At 51.2% G+C, this 17827-nt stretch overlaps 1 protein-coding gene across 7 annotated transcripts in view; it reads right to left on the minus strand.

Annotated features, from left to right (window-relative positions):
- The window catches only part of DHX30 (DExH-box helicase 30), a 34434-nt gene that overhangs the window by 3995 nt on the left and 12612 nt on the right, over positions 1 to 17827 (minus strand). For all 7 annotated transcript variants that reach the window (XM_084508413.1, XM_084508415.1, XM_084508416.1 and 4 more), the window contains 13 exons: positions 16242 to 16372; positions 13879 to 13989; positions 11848 to 12203; positions 10602 to 10728; positions 9825 to 9974; positions 9009 to 9161; positions 6660 to 7481; positions 4654 to 4732; positions 3692 to 3796; positions 2473 to 2648; positions 1217 to 1423; positions 751 to 832; positions 46 to 239 (listed from right to left, as the gene is read on the minus strand). In XM_084508413.1, the coding sequence (XP_084364539.1) occupies positions 46 to 239; positions 751 to 832; positions 1217 to 1423; positions 2473 to 2648; positions 3692 to 3796; positions 4654 to 4732; positions 6660 to 7481; positions 9009 to 9161; positions 9825 to 9974; positions 10602 to 10728; positions 11848 to 12203; positions 13879 to 13989; positions 16242 to 16372 (2693 nt within the window). The remainder of the gene's footprint in view (positions 1 to 45; positions 240 to 750; positions 833 to 1216; positions 1424 to 2472; positions 2649 to 3691; positions 3797 to 4653; positions 4733 to 6659; positions 7482 to 9008; positions 9162 to 9824; positions 9975 to 10601; positions 10729 to 11847; positions 12204 to 13878; positions 13990 to 16241; positions 16373 to 17827) is intronic.

A 17827-nucleotide genomic window follows, 5' to 3' on the forward strand; every position in this document is an offset into this window, starting at 1 on the left:
TCCCCCTGATTTTTCTGCTTCCCTTTATCTAGGAGGGCTCCTCACCTTGTCCACCTCCGCACGGTTTTGCAGGCTGCTGCTGAAGGGGTCCCGGGTGAGGCAGGACACGATGACGAGCAGGGGGTGGAGGCAGCGGTAGATGGAGGCCAGGACGATCGCCTTGGCCAGCCGGGGATCCGTGGAGATCTGGGCCAGGCGTTTGCCCAGCGTGGTGAGGGCTTCTCGCTGGTCCAACACTCCTGCAACAGAGCCGCCCACGAGGGCACAGCTGTCAGCTCCAAGGGGACCAAAAGGGGCAGCCAGCCAATTTTGGGAGCTGCCAGGAGAGCCCTCCCACCGGGCTGGTGTGACCTGCCCAAGAGGCACACAGCACAGGCACCCAGAACCTCCCACCCCCAGGGTGAAGGACCTGAGACCAAAGAAGAGGCTGGGACAGCCAAACGATGACCAACGTGACCCCAGATGTGGACCCCTGGTCACAGTTTTCCTTCTTTCTCTGTGCTCCCCATTTTATTTATTTATTTATTAATTTGGAAAGTTCTCTCCACTCCTTGAGCAGAGCCACGTGGGAAATAAAGCAGCACCACAACGCGTGCAGTTGGAGAAGCCCCCACCAGCTGCCATCCCTATCGAGGGACAATCCTGCCCAGTCCATCCCGCGGGATCCCGTGCCAACTCTCACTTCCCACGTTCAGACAGCAAACCCCTTTGTTTCCGTCACGCCCACACCAGGACACAGCCTTAGCTCACCGATCTCCTGCAGCAAGATCACTGCTTCATCCACAGCTTTGATGTCAGGGCTGTCCAGAGCCTTGGACAGAAATTCAACCGCCTGCAACACACAATGGAGAATGGGGAGTGGGGGGAAGGCACGTTTCCCAGACCAGAGAGCGGGAGAGCCTCCAGGAGCCCACTGCTCTGCCCCACGGCCACAAGTTCCCCTCCTCGTACGCCTACAGCAATATGAGCTCGGTCCTCTCCATCTCTGCACAGTGCCTTTTAGACACACTCTGTGATCTAGATAAGCTACGTTACGTCCTGGTCTTAACTTCACTAGAAAGCAGCGCGTTTAGGAAAGCAAGAACTAGAGTCAGCAGCGTCTTGGGTTTTTCCTACTCGTGTTTGTGGTCAAATCTCATCTCTAGAACTGGCACCAGGCAGATCGCATTCTGCTGGCTCAGTCAGATGCAGTCTTGCAGGCGTGTATTGTGCTTACTGTTTTTTCTGGCATGTGGATCTTGGCCTGAACCACCAGGTTCTCCAGTGGGGTGCGTAGGATCTCTGGAACCTGGTAAGTTGGCATCTTGTCCAGGCGGCTGCGAGGGAAGAGGTGATAGGCAAATCCTGACTGGCAGCGGCCAGCACGCCCCCGCCTCTGCACGACGTTCGACTTGGACACCCACACTGTCTCCAGGCAAGACACCTGGAGAAGGAGGAGAAGAATTAGGTGTGGAAACTCTCACGGCTCTGTCCGCTTTGAACGGAGCCTCCCACCTGGCCCACGGACCTCGGGAATTCCTCAGGACCAGTCAACCACCCTGCTAAAGGGGAAGAGAAACCCTTGCTCTTATTATCCTGCATCCTGCAGTGCTGCTTGCAGAGGCCTGAGCTGCTCAGCACATGGGTGAGACCTGGATGCCACCTGCTGGATGCTGGCCTCGTCTCCACACCGCAGTGTCCTGCTGGGAGCTGCCCCCAGGGCCAGGTCCCAGCCTCCTGCTGCATGCACAGACGCTGCGGGGCCTGCTGGGAACTGCCCTGCGAGATGAACTGGGTTAAAACTGGGCAAATATAAAAAAAGCCTGCTTTAAAACTAGATCTGTTCCAAGGCATGAGTCATCACCTGGCCCTGGGAGATGTTCTGACACAGGGAAGGGAAGGGGCAGCAGTACACAGCCAGGATCCCTCCCGCCAAGAGCAGCGGTGGCACAGCTGCCTTCAGGCTGTGACAAAAACGGACTCCCAGGGAGCTTTGTAAGGCCTGATGCCACCAGAAACACAGCCTGAGCACTGCACCGCCCCTCTTACAGCTGACTAAAAAGCTCAGCTGGGTCAAGACGGCTTCAAAGGAGCAGCACCCAGTAGGTCAGAGCTGCCTTGGTTGGGTAAAAGAGGCTTATGACAAAACCATAGAAAAAGGCAGAGAAAATGGAAAAGCTACAAACGTTAAGGGTGTTAAAGAGAGCTGGGAAGTGATGGGATTTGCCTGAAATTTCTTTGAAGATACCAGGCTCCTGCCTGTTCAGCAGAAGCTGCTGAGAAGCCTGGCAGGGAACTTGCTGAAGGCAAACGCTGCGAACGATGAGTCAGAAATCAGGCCGCAGACAGGGACACGGGGCCAGCACCCCAGGGGCCGAAAGGGAAGTGGTTACCATCCCCTTCTGTGGTTTCTCAAACGCGGCTCTAAAAACATCCACGAGCTCCAGCACATCCCAAAGGCACCCAGCAGAGGCGAGAAGGGATCATCAGTACCTTGGTCTTTAGGTCGTAGCGCTCCTCCTTGTGCGTGCCGCTGTCCACCACGTGGACGATGTCGTTGATGGTGATGGAGGTCTCGGCGATGTTGGTGGCCAGGACGATCTTCCTGACGCCGGGGGGAGGCCGCTGGAAGATGTTTTGCTGGTCCATCATGGGGATGTTAGAGTGAACTAGGAGATAAAAACCATCAGTCAGCCCTGCCCTGCCTCAGTGCTTTGCCGTAAAAGGCCAGGGTGAGCCAAGATCCTCAGCCCTCCTGTGCCATCAGCTCCCACTTCCAGAAATATGGGGCAGGGAAGCCACTCGTAATGCCACCAGCCACTGTCAGCAGTTTCCTGCCAGACAGACCTTGGGGAAAAAAGAAGCAAGTGAAATAAAACGTTCACACCACCTCTGAACCCCTCCTACTGCATGGAGGTGAATGGCACCACCAGAATATCTCTGTCCCACTCTCTTCTTCCAGAGTCCAGTTCTGTGGCTTCCCCTTTCCAAAAGGTCTCTGGGGCAGGGGGATGGGGTACCCTCAACGTGGTCTGCTCTAACTTTCCAAAAATGATCTTTGACAAGGGCCTATAACTCTTGGATATCAGATTTTCCACACTACAGATCGGTGATGCAGAGAAATCCCCACCAACTGCACCGAACAGCAGGGGAGCAGAAGAATGTGCAGTTTGCACAGAAAAACACCTGCGTTTTTTTAGCAGCTGAGCCGTTCAAAGTCACACCCCTCCTGACCTTATTTGACACTGAATAGGGAGGACTGTTAAAAAACAAACAAAGAACCAAACCAACCAAAAATTCTTTGAAGCCTCGCAGGGCAATCCTGGCTTTGGTTTTACATTTCCCTCCCGGGATGCAGAACATCACATTCACTAGCAGAAGATGAACCACGGAGCACACCTCCACCCCACAAAACAAGTCCCAAAGAGCTTTCCTATTTAGGCTCAGCATGCAGCTACAGCAGGGCAGAACTCGGCAGTTTCCTCCTTGCCTACATCTGCATTGCTGGAGGCAGACAGGAAGCCAGTTTCTTTAATCACCCGCTGCTTAGGATAGCCTCTGCTGGGAGTTAGTTGTGCTTTACATACGCCTTTGCATACATCAGAGCACACAAACTTGCTCTGTTATCTGTGTGCAACAGCTGAAGGGGTTGATCAAGTCAATTGGCCTCTCCTCCCGAATCCTGGGGAGAAATCTGGCCCTGCCATCTCACCTGGTAAGACGAGGTACCGGCTGTTCTGAGACCCCAGCATCTCCAGCAGGCGCTGCTGCACTCCCTTGATTTCCTGCCAGCCAGGGAGGAAGCAGAGGATCCCACCTGTAACACAGCAACAACACCTAACCTAGCAATCCAAGAGCAATTTCCCTGCTGGAGACTCAGAAACTGCAGACAGGACCTCTTATTCCCAAGCCCACAGCAACCCTTAGCCCAAAAAACCCAAAGAGAAGCAGGGCCAGGGCTGGGATGCCCCCTGCCAGCTGAGGAAACCTGCACCCCTCTCATCACAAACCAGTCACAGATGCAGCCGTGAGGGAAGTCAGACCCAGGGAAATGTCCCCTGCCTGCCTGCTCGGCTGTACCTGCCTCTGTCAGCTCCTCAGAAGTTTGAAGTCAAAAGGAAACAAAGCCAGATATGTTCTGGGAGTGAATGCCTTCGAAGAGCTTTAAGTGTTTCCAAGCTAGTAGAAACCATCTGAAAAATCCTCCCTTCACAGAAATATCATCTCCCAGGGAAGGAAATCCTCCCAGGACAGGAAAATAACTGCTCTGAGCAGCACGAGGCTGCAGATGCTGCTGCACAGACACAGTTTCAGCCCAGGAGCGGGGTCTCTCAGGACACCAGGACCTCAAGGTACATCGACACGGGAATCAGCAACCAACCCAGCTTCCAGACAGCTTTCCAAACTCCAGCAGAGGGGTTTGCATAGCTGCCTGGAGCACCAGTCACCTTAACCTCTGCCTCAGGCATGAGGACTCATACGTTGTCTTAGCCAAAGACTCAGAATTAGGTCACAGCAGCCTGAGACCACTCAGCTCACCAGGAATTCCAGGCGGCCTTGCAGAACTCAGCACAACATTTGCTGTCCACAGGGGCTGTGCTCTGCAGATAAGGTTTTTTTCCTCCCAGAAAAAAAAAAAAAAAGGAAAGGGGAAGGGGGAAAAGCAGAACCTACCTGGTTCTCCGTGGGCGTCAATCTGGAGTACGAGGTCGGTGATCAGATCGAGGTCGAGGACGCATTCATCATCTGATTGCTGGATAAAACAGAAGCACGGTGAGGACAACGCGTGAGACAGGCACCAAGGGAGCTGGCTGGGGAAGGCGCCCTCCAAGCTCTGCTGTTTGGAATCGGAGGTGGTCTCACGGGCACAGAGACGTGCCTGTCTCAGCCACAGCGATCTCATTCAGTGGTGGAGTATAAAAGCTTTGGTGATGGGAGAAAAACGGGCAGCAGAGCTGTGCCGTGGGGTGTGATAAGCTCCCAGGTGACTCTGAACTTGGGTGAGATGTGCTGCTGCAGCCCAACGCACGCAGATCCACAGGGCCCAAAGGATTCATCCCTGGGTACTGAAGAGCTGGGTGATGTGACTGCAAAATCCCTGTTATTTCTTAACGGGCTGGGGAATCTGCAGAGGTCCCAGCTGACTGGGAGCGTGCCCATGTCACTCTCATTCTCATCACCCTGGCTACTCCAGGCAGTCAAAACCAACACGGGTTCACGAGGACAAGCCGTGCCTTACTAGCCTGATACCCCATTATGATGAGGTTGCCTGCCCGGTGGGGTTTGGGGATTTTGGCAGACTTTGTGACTGTCTCTCAGTGTCCTCCTGGCCAAAGCGCCCAGCACTGCTGTGGCCACACCTCACGCACTGAGCACTGTTTATCTGTTACGTTCTGGGGCCCAAAAATACCAGGATGTGCCGAAAGAAGGACAACAAAGGAGTGAAAGGGCTCCAGGGCATGGCTTATGAGGAGCAGCTGAAGATATCTGGTTTGCTCAGCTTCGAGAGGAGAGCGAGGGGTGACCTCGTGTCCTGGTTTCGGCTGCTGGGGGGGTTAAAGCACGACACCACACTGCTGCCTACAGCTTCCTCGAGAGGGGGAGCAAGGGGATGGCTTAGAGCTGCATCAGGGGAAGTTCAAACTGGACATTAACAAAAAAATCTTCACTGAGAAGGTGGTCAGGCTCTGGGACAGGCTCCCCGGGGAAGCAGTCACAGCCCCAAGCCATTGGGTGTTCCAGCAGCTCGTGGACAATGCTCCCAGATGAATGTTTAACCCTCAGGTTGCCCTGTGTGCAGGCAGGAGGAGGACTGACAACCACCACGGGTTCTCTCCTGCAGCTCAGGAGGTTCTGGGAGTGCAGGAGGACACCCGCAGATAAATAAGCAGCCATGCAGCAGACAGCAGAAAGGTGCACAGCCTTCCCAAGCGTCTTCTGGAGCGAGCAGATGCCTGTTCTTGGATGGCCTCCCCAGGACGAGGAGCCAGGAAGCTCAGGAGCCTGGGTTTGGCTCCATCTGGCACCCGCCCTGGTCACCACTGCTGCCAGTTTCCTCAGCTGAGGAGTGAGAATGTGCAGTCCCTTTCCTGCTCTCCAGACTTGGAAGCTGTACCTCTATTGAACAGCACCTCACGAGTAGCTAAAGTGAAATTTGGGAGGGCAAAACCAGGCCTTCCAATCCACCAGGCATGGAGCTGGTTGTCTCAGTAATGTGGAACTTAAGTCAGGTCAGCTTAAAAAGAGCAGGGGAAGAACCCGACCAGCCATGAGAGGAACAGGAAGATGGCCCTGAACACCAGGGGCCACCCTCAGCAAGTCTGCTGATGACACAAAGCTGGGAGAAGTCCTTGACACAACCAGGTGGTCGCTCAGCCACCAGGAGGAACCTCCTCAGGCTGACAGAAACCTCACCAGGCTGAGCAGGGAAAGGTCAAACAAACTTCCCCTTACAGAGGGACAAGAGTAACTTAAATTTGAAGTCGCCTTTATCCGTAAATTAATTAAAATACAAGGGATTCTGCTAAGCTGATCTTAGCTCAGGAGGATTGACCTGGAATTAAAGCTCAGCAAACAATGCCCAAGGGCCACAGGACGAGGGAGCGGCTCCAGGCCCTGCAGATACGCCCGAAACCAGCCCCTGACCCGAGGGGAAGAGCTTCAGCGCCCTGCACACCCACCTTTATCTCGTAGTGCCGGTGTCGGTGCCGACCAAGCTTGGCCAGGATCTCTTCGAGATAGTACTCCTTCACCGGGTACATGAAGCCCGGCACCTTGACCACGGGGCAATCCCCGAAATAATGCGAGAAACGCTGATTGTCTCCCGTGGCGCTCATCAAGACCAGGCGCAGGTCAGGGTTGAGCTTCTGGATGCCCTTCAGCAGGATGAGCAGGAAATCCGTGTTGACGTCTCGCTCGTGGACCTCGTCCACCACCACGTGGCTGACGCCCTCCAGGCTGGGGTTGCCCTGCAGCTTGCGCAGCAGGATGCCCACGGTGCAGAAGAGCAGGGCTCCCCCCCGGGCGGGGGGCTTGCTCTCCAGTCGCACCTGGTAGCCCACGTTCTTCCTCATGTTGGGCCCCAGCTCCTGCGCCACGCGCTGGGCCACCGAGATGGCGCTGATCCTCCTGGGCTGGGTGATGACCACGTTGCAGCGGGCGCCGCGCCCCTCCAGGATGTAGTGTTCCAGCAGGAGCTGAGGGATGCGCGTGGTTTTCCCGCAGCCCGTGTCTCCTGCTATCACGACCACGGGGTTCTGCTCGATGGCCGAGAGGATGGTGTCCTTGTGAGGATCCACCGGCAGCGGGTGGCTCTCCTGCCACGAGGATCCTCTCCTTTTCCAGAGGGCCAGCAGGTTCTGGCTAAGGCGCACCTCCTCCGCCTCCAGCATGGGGATGTAGGTCTTCCCCGTGATGGCATCGCTGATCGCACCCGATTCCTTGCTCAGGTTCATCATGTCGTCAGCAATCCGGGGCCTGGATTCCCTGATGTCCACTGGGTACTGAGGGGAGACGGAGAAAGGTGTGAGGGGACAAGAAGTTCGGGAACAGTCCTCAGGAGGACAGAAAAACGAGTGCCTGGAATGGACTCAGCCAGACTGGCTTTGCAGAGCCCACAAAGCTTTACCAAACTCTTCAGGTTTCAGGTAGCCCACCTCCTTTTTTTTTTTTTTTTTTTAGGTACCCTTCAGGTTTTAGGTAGAAGTAATTCTCACTCAAAATAACCTCAACTCAATGCAACCCTGAGCAGCTCCCTGCATTTTCCTCGCTGCATCCCCTGAGGTTTGCAGCCTGCTCTAACAGAAATGTTACGGCCAACGCCTGAACTGACGGGCCCAGAACAGCATCTTGAGCTCTCCAGGTCAGTAGCTACGCTGCATGCAGGGGCTGCAACAGCCCCAGAAGTCAGCTTTTTGAAACACTCAGGTTGCACCACCACCCTCCTTTCCCTCAGGAAGCCCGGACATTTAGCTTGCCCAAAACATAAGTGTTCAGCTAAGCCAGAAACGTCCAATCTTGGCAAAAGAAAAAAAAAAAAGATCCTATGGGAATAACCAAAAGGAGCAACAGCAGGTCAGCAACTGGCTAGAATACAAATCAAAGATGTTCACAGGATTAGGAGTTCAGTGACGGATCGGATCAGTAGCTTTGGGTTCAGCCTTGCTCGGGGTCCCAAGGGCAAGCCTTCCACACACAGCCTGACATACACATGGCAGGCAGAGCACAGCCTTAATTCAGCCACTCTAACAGGTCACTCAGAAACGTCTGCTGCCTTAGGCTTGGTTTTGGCTCCCTAGGATACTCCCTACCACTTGGTTTACTTTACAGCATCCCTAAGATATTATAAACATCCCCAGAGCCCTACGGTGTGCTGCACAGTGACTTGCCAGCTTCCAAACAGAGGCATCATTTTTTAATTACTTCAATGAGCTACAGACGTTTATACCTGCACCATGCCCATCCTCACCTTACGTTGGCACTAACTCCTGCTTTGGCACTGAATGCTGCCAAGGAAACCTGTCCTGGCACTGCTTCAGCACCCCTGGGTGTCCACCCCACAGCATGAAGAGACATCTCCTGGGACCTCACTGCCAGGTGCTGGGGATCTGCGCTCATCAATACCTTAGGAGTGCTGTAAGAGACACTCCCAAGGGAAAAATGAAAATTTACCAGTACCTGGTTCTTGTAAAGCAACAAGGTATAACCAGGGCTTTATGTTAGCAAGAGCTGCATAGGGCAGAGGTCATAAGCCTACAGGAGGCAGATATAAGCAAAAACTGCACTTCCCAACACCCCGAAGGCCAAATAACACAGACAAACATCACAACTACATCCAGAGAAGGCCCTCTGCCCAAAAAGGGTCTCTTTCCCCATGGGTCAAAGACCGATCAGTTTTGTGGCGAAACATCAAGTCGTAAATTCCTCCACCCTTTTGGCATGAAGCTCTCAACCCACGTGCACGCAGTCCAAGTTCTGACATTACACGTGATCAGCCAAGGGTGGTTCTGAGGCACCTGAGGAAGCCTTACATGATTCAGGTAGTTCTCAATCTTGCGCAGGGTGGCTTCAGGAACTTTGATGTGGCAGGGTTTCCTCTGGTTCTCACCAAGTTCCCGGAGCGAGGTCATGTTGTACATGGCGTGGCTGAGAGGGTTGTTGTTCTTGTCCACTAAGCCAAGGCTCTGCGAAGAGGAGAGGCAAACCAGACCGTCAGACACAAGACTTGCATGCAATTTGCTGGCACGTGTAGGTCCTACAAGTTCTGATGGGTGAACTCCCTACCCCATAGCTCAAATCTATCACTGCTTGCTTTTGGCATGGCAAAAACATGCTCCTAGCACAGCTCTGGTGAAATGGACACTAGAAGCAAGTAGACCCATCAAAAACACAGCAGCCACTCTCGCTGTGGTTCTGGTTCATTGTGACAGCTCAGCATTAAGCCCTACACAATCTTCTTGGACTTCTCTGCTGACTCTAAGCATCTGCAGCAAAACCTAACACAGCAGTGTGGCTACAAGAACAGGAAGGTAAATCTGTCTTAGTAGGCAGCACTGAGGGGTCCAGGAGAAAAAAGCTAACATTTAGTAGCAATCCCCACACATCCCTCTGTTGAGGGATCAAAACAAGCCCAACAGCCTTCAAGGGGTCATCACAGGGGGATGCCTGAGGGGTACGACAGCAGCTTGGACTGGATCCTACGGTTTGAAAATGTGTTTATTGAGCATGAAGTCAGAAATAGAAAGTTTTAGGCATCACCACATTAGTTTCAAATCTGGTGAGTGAGGTGCAAGGAACATCTACGTATGACAGATTGGAGATGGGATGTGGGAACCACACGTGCTTACCTTAAGCTTCTGACAGGCCAACGCCGCTGCTTTGTTTTCTGCCTCCACCTTGCGACGGCCCTTGGCAGCAAAAGTCATGGGACAGGGCCAGCGGAGCGTGAGCTTGCAGATCTTGGTCTTGGTACCTACTGTGCGGAACTGCATGTATTCCTAAAAGGCACGTAACCAACATCAGGTTGGGGGGCGCTAAGAGCTTCCACAGGCAGAGATTTTTCAAATATACCCCGCTATTTCTAAGCAGAGCTGAAATCAGTTTTATTTTCCAACACTAGAACAGGTTTACTGCACTAGATTCCACCCCTGAGCTCATGAGTTGAAGGAGGAGTGAGAGCAGCCAGCTGTGAGCAGAACACCCCTGGCAGCACACGGGGTGGAGCCCAGCCTGAGGTCTGGAAGGGAGCTGGGTGACACACACCGAGGGGCAGAATCACCACATACTGCCAGGAGTTGAGGTGTGGAAAGATTCCGTCACTCACACATTTCTCTGAGTAACACCAGCTTGTGTTTGTTGCAGATATTAGGGGAAATGCAAGCTTAGCAGGAGAAAATATTCTCCTTCCTTCACACCAACAGCTCCTCTGTTGGCCTGACCTCAAGTAACAATGCTCCCGGTGCTTCTGTTTCCTTAGCTCCTACCACTAAGACTTCTCTTGCTCTTCAGGCTGATTTTTCTGGGCCTCGTCTCTCCCCAGTTCTCAGCTGCCCTAAGAAGCATCCAAAGAGACCACAGTGAGTCTCTGAGCCTCATCCCGGCAGGTCAGTCCCCAGGCTCCTTACCTTGACTGTGGAGGAAGATGTGGCGATCTGAATCACTTGGGCCAGGAGATTTTTGGGAAGTGGGAACTGCGTCAGAGCTCGGATGGCAGTGTTGTCATCTGTCATCTCGATGGAACTCCCTCCTCGGCTAGATGGAAGAGGAGAACAGTTGGATATGCAAACAGCCACCCTGTGCTCAGACCCACCTCGCTTCAGGTCTGCGACTAAGATCAAGGTTATCTGTGCCTTCATATCTGAAAAGTCAAGTTGTGCCTTGCTGCTAAAGTCTGTCAGTCCCAGAATAATCACCCAGTGCAGGACTAAAAAGCAAGGAAGCCTTCACACTAGTACTACAAACCAAATACCATCAACAGGTTTTAAGTTTTTAAAAATAACTACAAAAAGCAACAACAAAAAACATCATTAAGTTATTTCTGAATCCAAAGAGCATCCCTACAGCCACCACCACCAGGTCCTTACTGATTTTTTTTTCTCTCATTGACTATTAAAATCTAAAATTTGTGCTCATAAAACGTGAAGTCAAGAAAGCAACTACGGGGAACTACTGGGATGAAAAGGAGCATATATTAATACTGCCCCCAAAACTGTGGGGGTAGGGGTATCAAGAAAGGGACTCCGAACTGCAAATGCACGGTTTTCTGGAAATAGAAATTGCTTTAGGCCCAGAAGAATAAGAAAGGGAGCAAATGAGTAGGCAGCACTCAACCCAAAGGAGAGGACTTCAAAGATGACACCTTGACACTCCCCGGTGATTACAGCCAGGTACAAGACCAGGCTGCCCCAATCTCTCTCAGGGAAGAACGCAAAATATTCAGTGTTCGGCTCACCTACAGGTTATAGGATCACAAATCATTTAGGTTGGAAGAGACTACAAGATCAGTTTGTGCCAACCTTTAGCCCAGCACTGCCGAGTCCACCATTAAGCCACATCACTAAGCTCTACGCCTACACACTTTCTGAAGACCTCCAGGGCTGGTGACTCAACCACTTCCCCGGGCAGCCTGTTCCAGTGCTTCACAACCCTTTTCCTATTATCCAACCTAAATCTCCTGCAGCCTAAGGCCATTTCCTCTGTCTTATCACTTAATGCTTGGGAGAAGAGCCCGATCCCCACCTCGTTATAGCCTCCTTAAGGTCACACCAGCAACGTGGAAAGCTGCAGCTCAACTCAGAGGAACCATAGGGCTGCCTCAGCTAAGAAAACCCTTTTTTATTGCCCTGCACCAGCAGCTATCGAAGCCCTTACCTCGCATCTCTGCCTGAGGTTCGAGCATCTTGATGCGCCATCGGTAAATAATCGGAAACATCGATCGCTTCTTCCTCCAGCTCCCCTTCCTCCAGCTCTCCCTCCTCCAGCTCCCCTTCCTCCAGCTCTTCTCTCCGCATCGCTTTAGGCATGCGGCCCTGCTCCATGGGCTGGATGGAGTCGTCCGGCTCCATGCGCCGCCAGCAGGTGGACAAGTCGGCGAGAGAAGGTCCGGACTTGGAGCGCCACTTGCCCTCCGAGCACCACCGCTCATCGGGGCAGCCAAGCTGGTCTGCGAGGAGCCGGTACTTTGCGGCATCGAACAGCTCGTTTCTGGGCCCCAGCAAACCCCAGCCCTGCAGGAGAAAAACGCAGTTAGCTGCAGTAAAGGGACAGAGATGGGCAACTGCGGGAAATTAAACATCTGGGAAAGGAGAGAAATGCAGGAGGAATTTCTTTGTATCACACAGAAAGAGCAGAGAAAGAAAGGGGACTTGCAGAAACAAAAAGCTTTCCTCCAGGTATTACTACTTCAAGGAAATCTGTTCGCTCACCTCCCTTCCCAGAGCACACTTGCTTGGAATCCTGTAGCTTGTTGGACAGGCTGGGCTAGATCTATGGGTATTTTACTAAATATTGTTAAAACCTTTTATTTTATAAGTTCTGAAACGCACCTCAGAGCATGGAATGCATCTGTTTGGTAAGGCTAAACCCAAACAAATATAACCTGGGATAACACAAGGTGAGAATTCAGTGAATGGTTCGCTTCCTTTTCTTTTTGCTTCCTTCTCTTTTCAGTCTGCAGAAGCAGTATCAAGATCTCCCAAACCTATCGGGTTTTGAAACAGAAGAGTTCCCAGTTTCTGCTGGCCCACCACCTACGTTTAGGACTGAGCCTTACACGAAGTTCCAGGCATACCTAGATTGCACCATGCACCAAATCCTACCAGACCACTGCAATACATTAAAAGTGACATCTTTAGGCCTCTGAGTGGTGTTATTTTGTGCTGCAGGGGTGCCTAGGACGGCAAGAATTCACTTTGCTAGCTGCTGTACTCTACACTACATTCATCTCCACTCCAATTAACACCACCACTTTTCTTGAATTGGTGACTCTTCACTTAGAGCAGCATCTGTAGCTATTTCTGGAGCTAGGCCTGCACAAGGCCTCCCATTATGATGGTTTCTCTTGGTTAGAGGTCTAGCTGGCAAAGCACGTGGCTTAAAACTTTGCATGCTTAATCTACAGTCCCAGGGTTGTCTTTTTGTTGTTTTCCAGCTCTGACCTGAAAGCACAGTTGAACCATTTCCCAAAATTTAGCAAATAATATTATTGCAAGTGTAGGTGGGACATTTTTCCCCCCTTGAAAACTCCCAGGCTTTCCAAGAAAGCTCAAAACAATGCTTTCATTGAATGTTGATTTGTGAGGATAAAACAAAAATACACCTCCACTGAATGTGAACTGAACGAGCACCGTGCTTCAGGTCAGGCAGTCACTGGAACAAGTTTTGCTAATCACAGGATCAAAGCAACTTGCCTCGTCAGAAGGCAGCTAAAGAAACTGCTAGTTTTAACGCTGCAATCTTTAACTTCTGAAGGCTTAAGTTAAGAACTACATAGCTATTTCTTAATGTAGCTTTCTTGCCCTGCAAACAAATCCAAAAGCTCCTCTTGTCAGAGCACCTGGCATCTTTTCTAGGCTCCTTAGCAGGAAGCGCTGTTCCTACTGCACAGATGAAAGGGAAACTCCAAAAGCAAAGTCACTTGCTCGAGGTTACAGACAGAGCTAGTGGGAGAGCTGAGGACAAGATTGCAGCTTATCCTCAGACAGCTGCTGTCACACCACATCTCAGTGCCCTTTAGAACCTCACAGTACTTGCTTGATGGTGGCTGCACACACTTCAACCATTTCCAGCCACAAATAAAGAGGTAGATTAGCCCAGCTTTAAACCAGTAAAACAACACACCAAAATGGGCAAAGCCTGCACGCTCAGGGGCTTGGTTCATCAAGCTAAGGGGCAAAAGCTCACCTTGAAGAGCTGGCATGCAGCTGCTGCTGCCTGCCTCTCAGCATCAATCTTCTTGGTCCCATAGCCTTCCACTTCCACGTTCTTAGGCCACTTTATATGCAGAGTGACTTTCTGAAAAGCAAAGATAAGCAGCAAAGTGAGACAGCACAGAGCAATCAACCCCTCCCCTCCACCAGAAGCACCGTTACTTCAAACATCTCTGAACTCTGGATCAAGAAGGTAACTACAAATGAAAATCCCAAACAAACTGCTTGTTGGGTCGCTTTTTGGATGCTCCATCCCAGTACCACACAAACAAAACCTGGAACCAGACACAAGGTGCCCACAGCCACAAAGAAGCCGGGTGGCTGAGGCAGGCCCAGGAAGCAGGCTGCTTTCCAGCACAGCACCACGTACCGCGGGCCGGAGCTTCGCAGGTGGTGGTGTGTCAGCCCCGAGGAATCAAATGCCAAGAGCTTGTTACAAGAACAATTCAGTCTCAGGGTAACTGCTCCTGTGTGCACCGCAGCACACCACACCAGAGGAGCAACAAGCACTCTCCAACACATTTCCAGTTGCAACAGCGAGCAAATCTTTCTGCTTCCTTATCCTAGCTTCAATTAGCAGCAGCCTGCCCCGTGGTTACGCAGGCAGGTACCGTGCTCCTCAGGCAGAGGAGCAGCAGCCTTCAGCTCGTGCTGCCCGGCACAAGCTGTTACAGAACTAACAGCACCACCAGAGCTCCTCTTCTCCCAGCACAGTTGGTTCCAAGCAGCTGAAAAACCTGCAAAGAACACTGAGAGCTGAACCCTGCCCTTTGGTAAAAACTGCTCCAAAGGAAGAGCTCGCTCGACTCCCGGCCCCGCAGATGCCGCAGCTGAGTTTCTGCAAGGCTCAGAGGAGGGAAATGCCGAAGGAATTCTCTCCCGTTTCTGCAGCAAAGATGAAAGGTGGCATTTAGGTCCGCTGGGAAAACCCCACCTATAAGGCTAGAAAAAAAAAAGGCTCCTGACTTTTCAACAGCCTCCATCTGGCTGCCTGCCTGCCTGCCATCTGAATCTCATCTTACTGCACAAAATTGCTACGTATTTTGCCTAAGGACTCTGCATGAAAAGACACAGAGCTGCTGAGAAAAGAAGTTGTCTCGTGAAGGCCGGGTTACTTGGTGCTCACAAAAAAAGTCTTGTCCACTTCCAACCAAGACTTCCCCAGTTTGTCCCACCTGTCCTCCTGTCCCCACACTTCTTCCTACTGGTTTTTTGTTTTGTTTTTTCCCCACCAGCCCTTGTTTTCTACAAGAGCTGCTCTAGTTTTTGTTGTAAGTTTGTTTTTAAGAAATCTAAAGTTATGGACGACGTTAATCTGTGTTAGTGCTAGCAAGAATTTGAACTGATTACAGAGACTAAAAATGATGAGGCACTAGGTATGGCATTCCTAAACATCAGCTAGGAAGCTGCACTGCTGCTTGAGGAAAGGCAAGTAACGCAGAAACACAAATAACAAAGGAATTCCAAAGCAACCCTCAGTAAAGTATTGCCTAAAAGACGCGTATGCTCAGAAAGGATGAGGTAATGAAAAGTGTCTGGGAAGTTTTAAGACAGAATGTTATTGGAAAATGTTAATCCATCAGAACTGAATCTTTTCCTGGAATGTACGTTGCAGCTAAACTTCAGCTGGAATAGGCTTCTGCTCGAGACAGAGCGAGAGGCCTGGGGCCACAGGGGTTGTACAACGGGAGGAGGCAAAGCCCTGAACACAGAGCACCTGTGAGTTCAGAACTGCTCAATTCCTCGCAGAGATGGGACGTGAGAGCCTTACATCCAAGCTCCAACTGATTGGCAAAATGTTTGCCTGGAATTCCTCTGGTTCATTTACAAGCACCTCTGTATTTAACTTTGCCCTTAAGTAGTACTAGAAGCCTCCCTCCATTCCAAGCAAATTCATCTTTTCTTATTGCAATTTTAGGCTTTCTTAGGCTTTTTTCTATTCGAATATAGAAACAAAATGTAGCCCTAAGGTCTGACACATAGCACTGAGTTACCGTTTTCTAAGGCAGTAGGTTACAAAGCCCAACACACTCGACAGCAAACTACGTGTCCTCCTGCTAAGGAAAGCCCATTAAAGGACAAAAAGAGCAAAAATTCATCCTTCCACAAACAAAAGGAGGTGGACAGCACCTGCATTTACATACGTGTTGAAGCACGTGGAAACAGAGAAGCAGGAAAAAGTGAGAAAATTTTGTTTGAAAGATCACAGTACAATTTTTACATGGACTTTATGTGCTAGAACTTTCTCTACTAAAGGGTTACTTCCCGGCTTTGCAGTGTTCCTGGCTCATTCACACCATACCCACCTACCACCAGTGCCTGGTGCAAGAGGATTACCTTTTTTCTCGGCCCATTCGTGTGGATGTATACCAGTTTGTCCCTTGCATGAGAAATGCCCAGGGCTCGTCCAATCACGCTGTTGAGCAAGTTTTTAGGCTGTGGAAATTCCTTCAACAAGTCTCTGGAATCTAAAAAAGAAAAAAAAAAAAAAAAAAAACAACAACAGAAGAGCTAAATGTCTTACAATTCTTGTGCAGTCCTGTTCAAAGACATGTCCTAACACCTGCTTCGCTGCGGCTCTGGGAGCATAAATGTCTCTAGGGCTACAGACAGGGCAGCAGGCAGAAGCTCAGAGGTTCACCAACGTCTCCAGGCTTCAGCAGAACAGCACGCAGGAGTGCAAAGTCTCCTGAGCACCAAACACGAGATAATACAGCATTGTTGGACATTTTGGAAATGCAGCATCACCAACACTTTTCCTGAAACGCAGAGATTGCTTTTCCCCTCCTTTCAAAGCTCGAATTTAAAATTTCCAGTTAAAAGTGCAGCGCTGACAGTCTAACTCAGTGCTAGCCCTAATTTAGTGACACTAAAAGTCTTTCCAAACCGTTGTGATTTTCTTTTCCCCCCCCAAAAAACACGGTATCACCAGAAAAACCGTCAGACAAAATACACCCAGCTGAACCCAAATGCAAACAGCCTAGCACAGAACTCGGAGCCGGTGCCATTCCCTCGCTGTGAAGGCAGAAGTGGCTCTGTTGCCATCCTTCGGCGTCAGAAACAAACTGAGCAGTAAGCATCTCGAACAGACTTTGGGATTTGCAGCCGCCTCCTCAGCCACGCGCGCCACCTCGGGGTTACACCAAGGGGCTCGACAACACGCAAAGTGACTCCTTCGAGCTGCTCGTCGGGAATCGAAAACGTAAAAGAACATTTTGGGAGTGCAAGGAACAGGAGAAGGGAAAGGGATCTCCCATCCCGCAAGGGCAGAACTCCATTAATATCTCCTCGCCGACCACCACCAGGGCTGGGGATTACTTTTCAGAAGTGGGACCCACGAGGACCATCGGGGCAGCACGACACAACCGCAGGAATTGGGGATTCCTGATGGAGCTACTAAATTGAGGAGTGAGAAACGGCCCGTCCACGGCACTCAGAGCATCACCGAGAGCTGCCGTTGCATTTTCCTAAAATCTCTGATTGCAGAGCTGCTGTAATGAAGCTAGACAGAACGGCCTCCAAAGCAGGAAGTATTTAAGTGAAGAGCCCTGCGATGTGGGCATAGAGAGCCACTGTCACAAAGCTTCATCCAAGAGAAAAGTGAAGTTACCAGGAGGTCAGACTGGAGATCCTGGGGTAAGGTTGAGCAAAAATGACATTGCTGATCCCATCGCCCTCTCCAACAGCAGCACCAAAAAGCCAGGGTGCTGATTCAGGGCTCAGAAAAGAAATTACTAACACCAGGCTTGCAAGTTCTTCCTCGGAAGCACAGAAGAACCAGCTGAACCTCAGAGAAACGGCTTCCAGAAGCCAAACAGCCCAGCTACTGTAGGAGTTTGGGTTCCTCAGCACGCAGAGGGATGCTGAAACAAAACCCCCGGGCTCTGCGATAAGGACACCGAGAGCCAGGTATCATCTGAGGA

Source organism: Aythya ferina (assembly GCF_964211825.1).
Source record: "Aythya ferina genome assembly, chromosome: 2".
Taxonomy (NCBI): domain Eukaryota; kingdom Metazoa; phylum Chordata; class Aves; order Anseriformes; family Anatidae; genus Aythya; species Aythya ferina.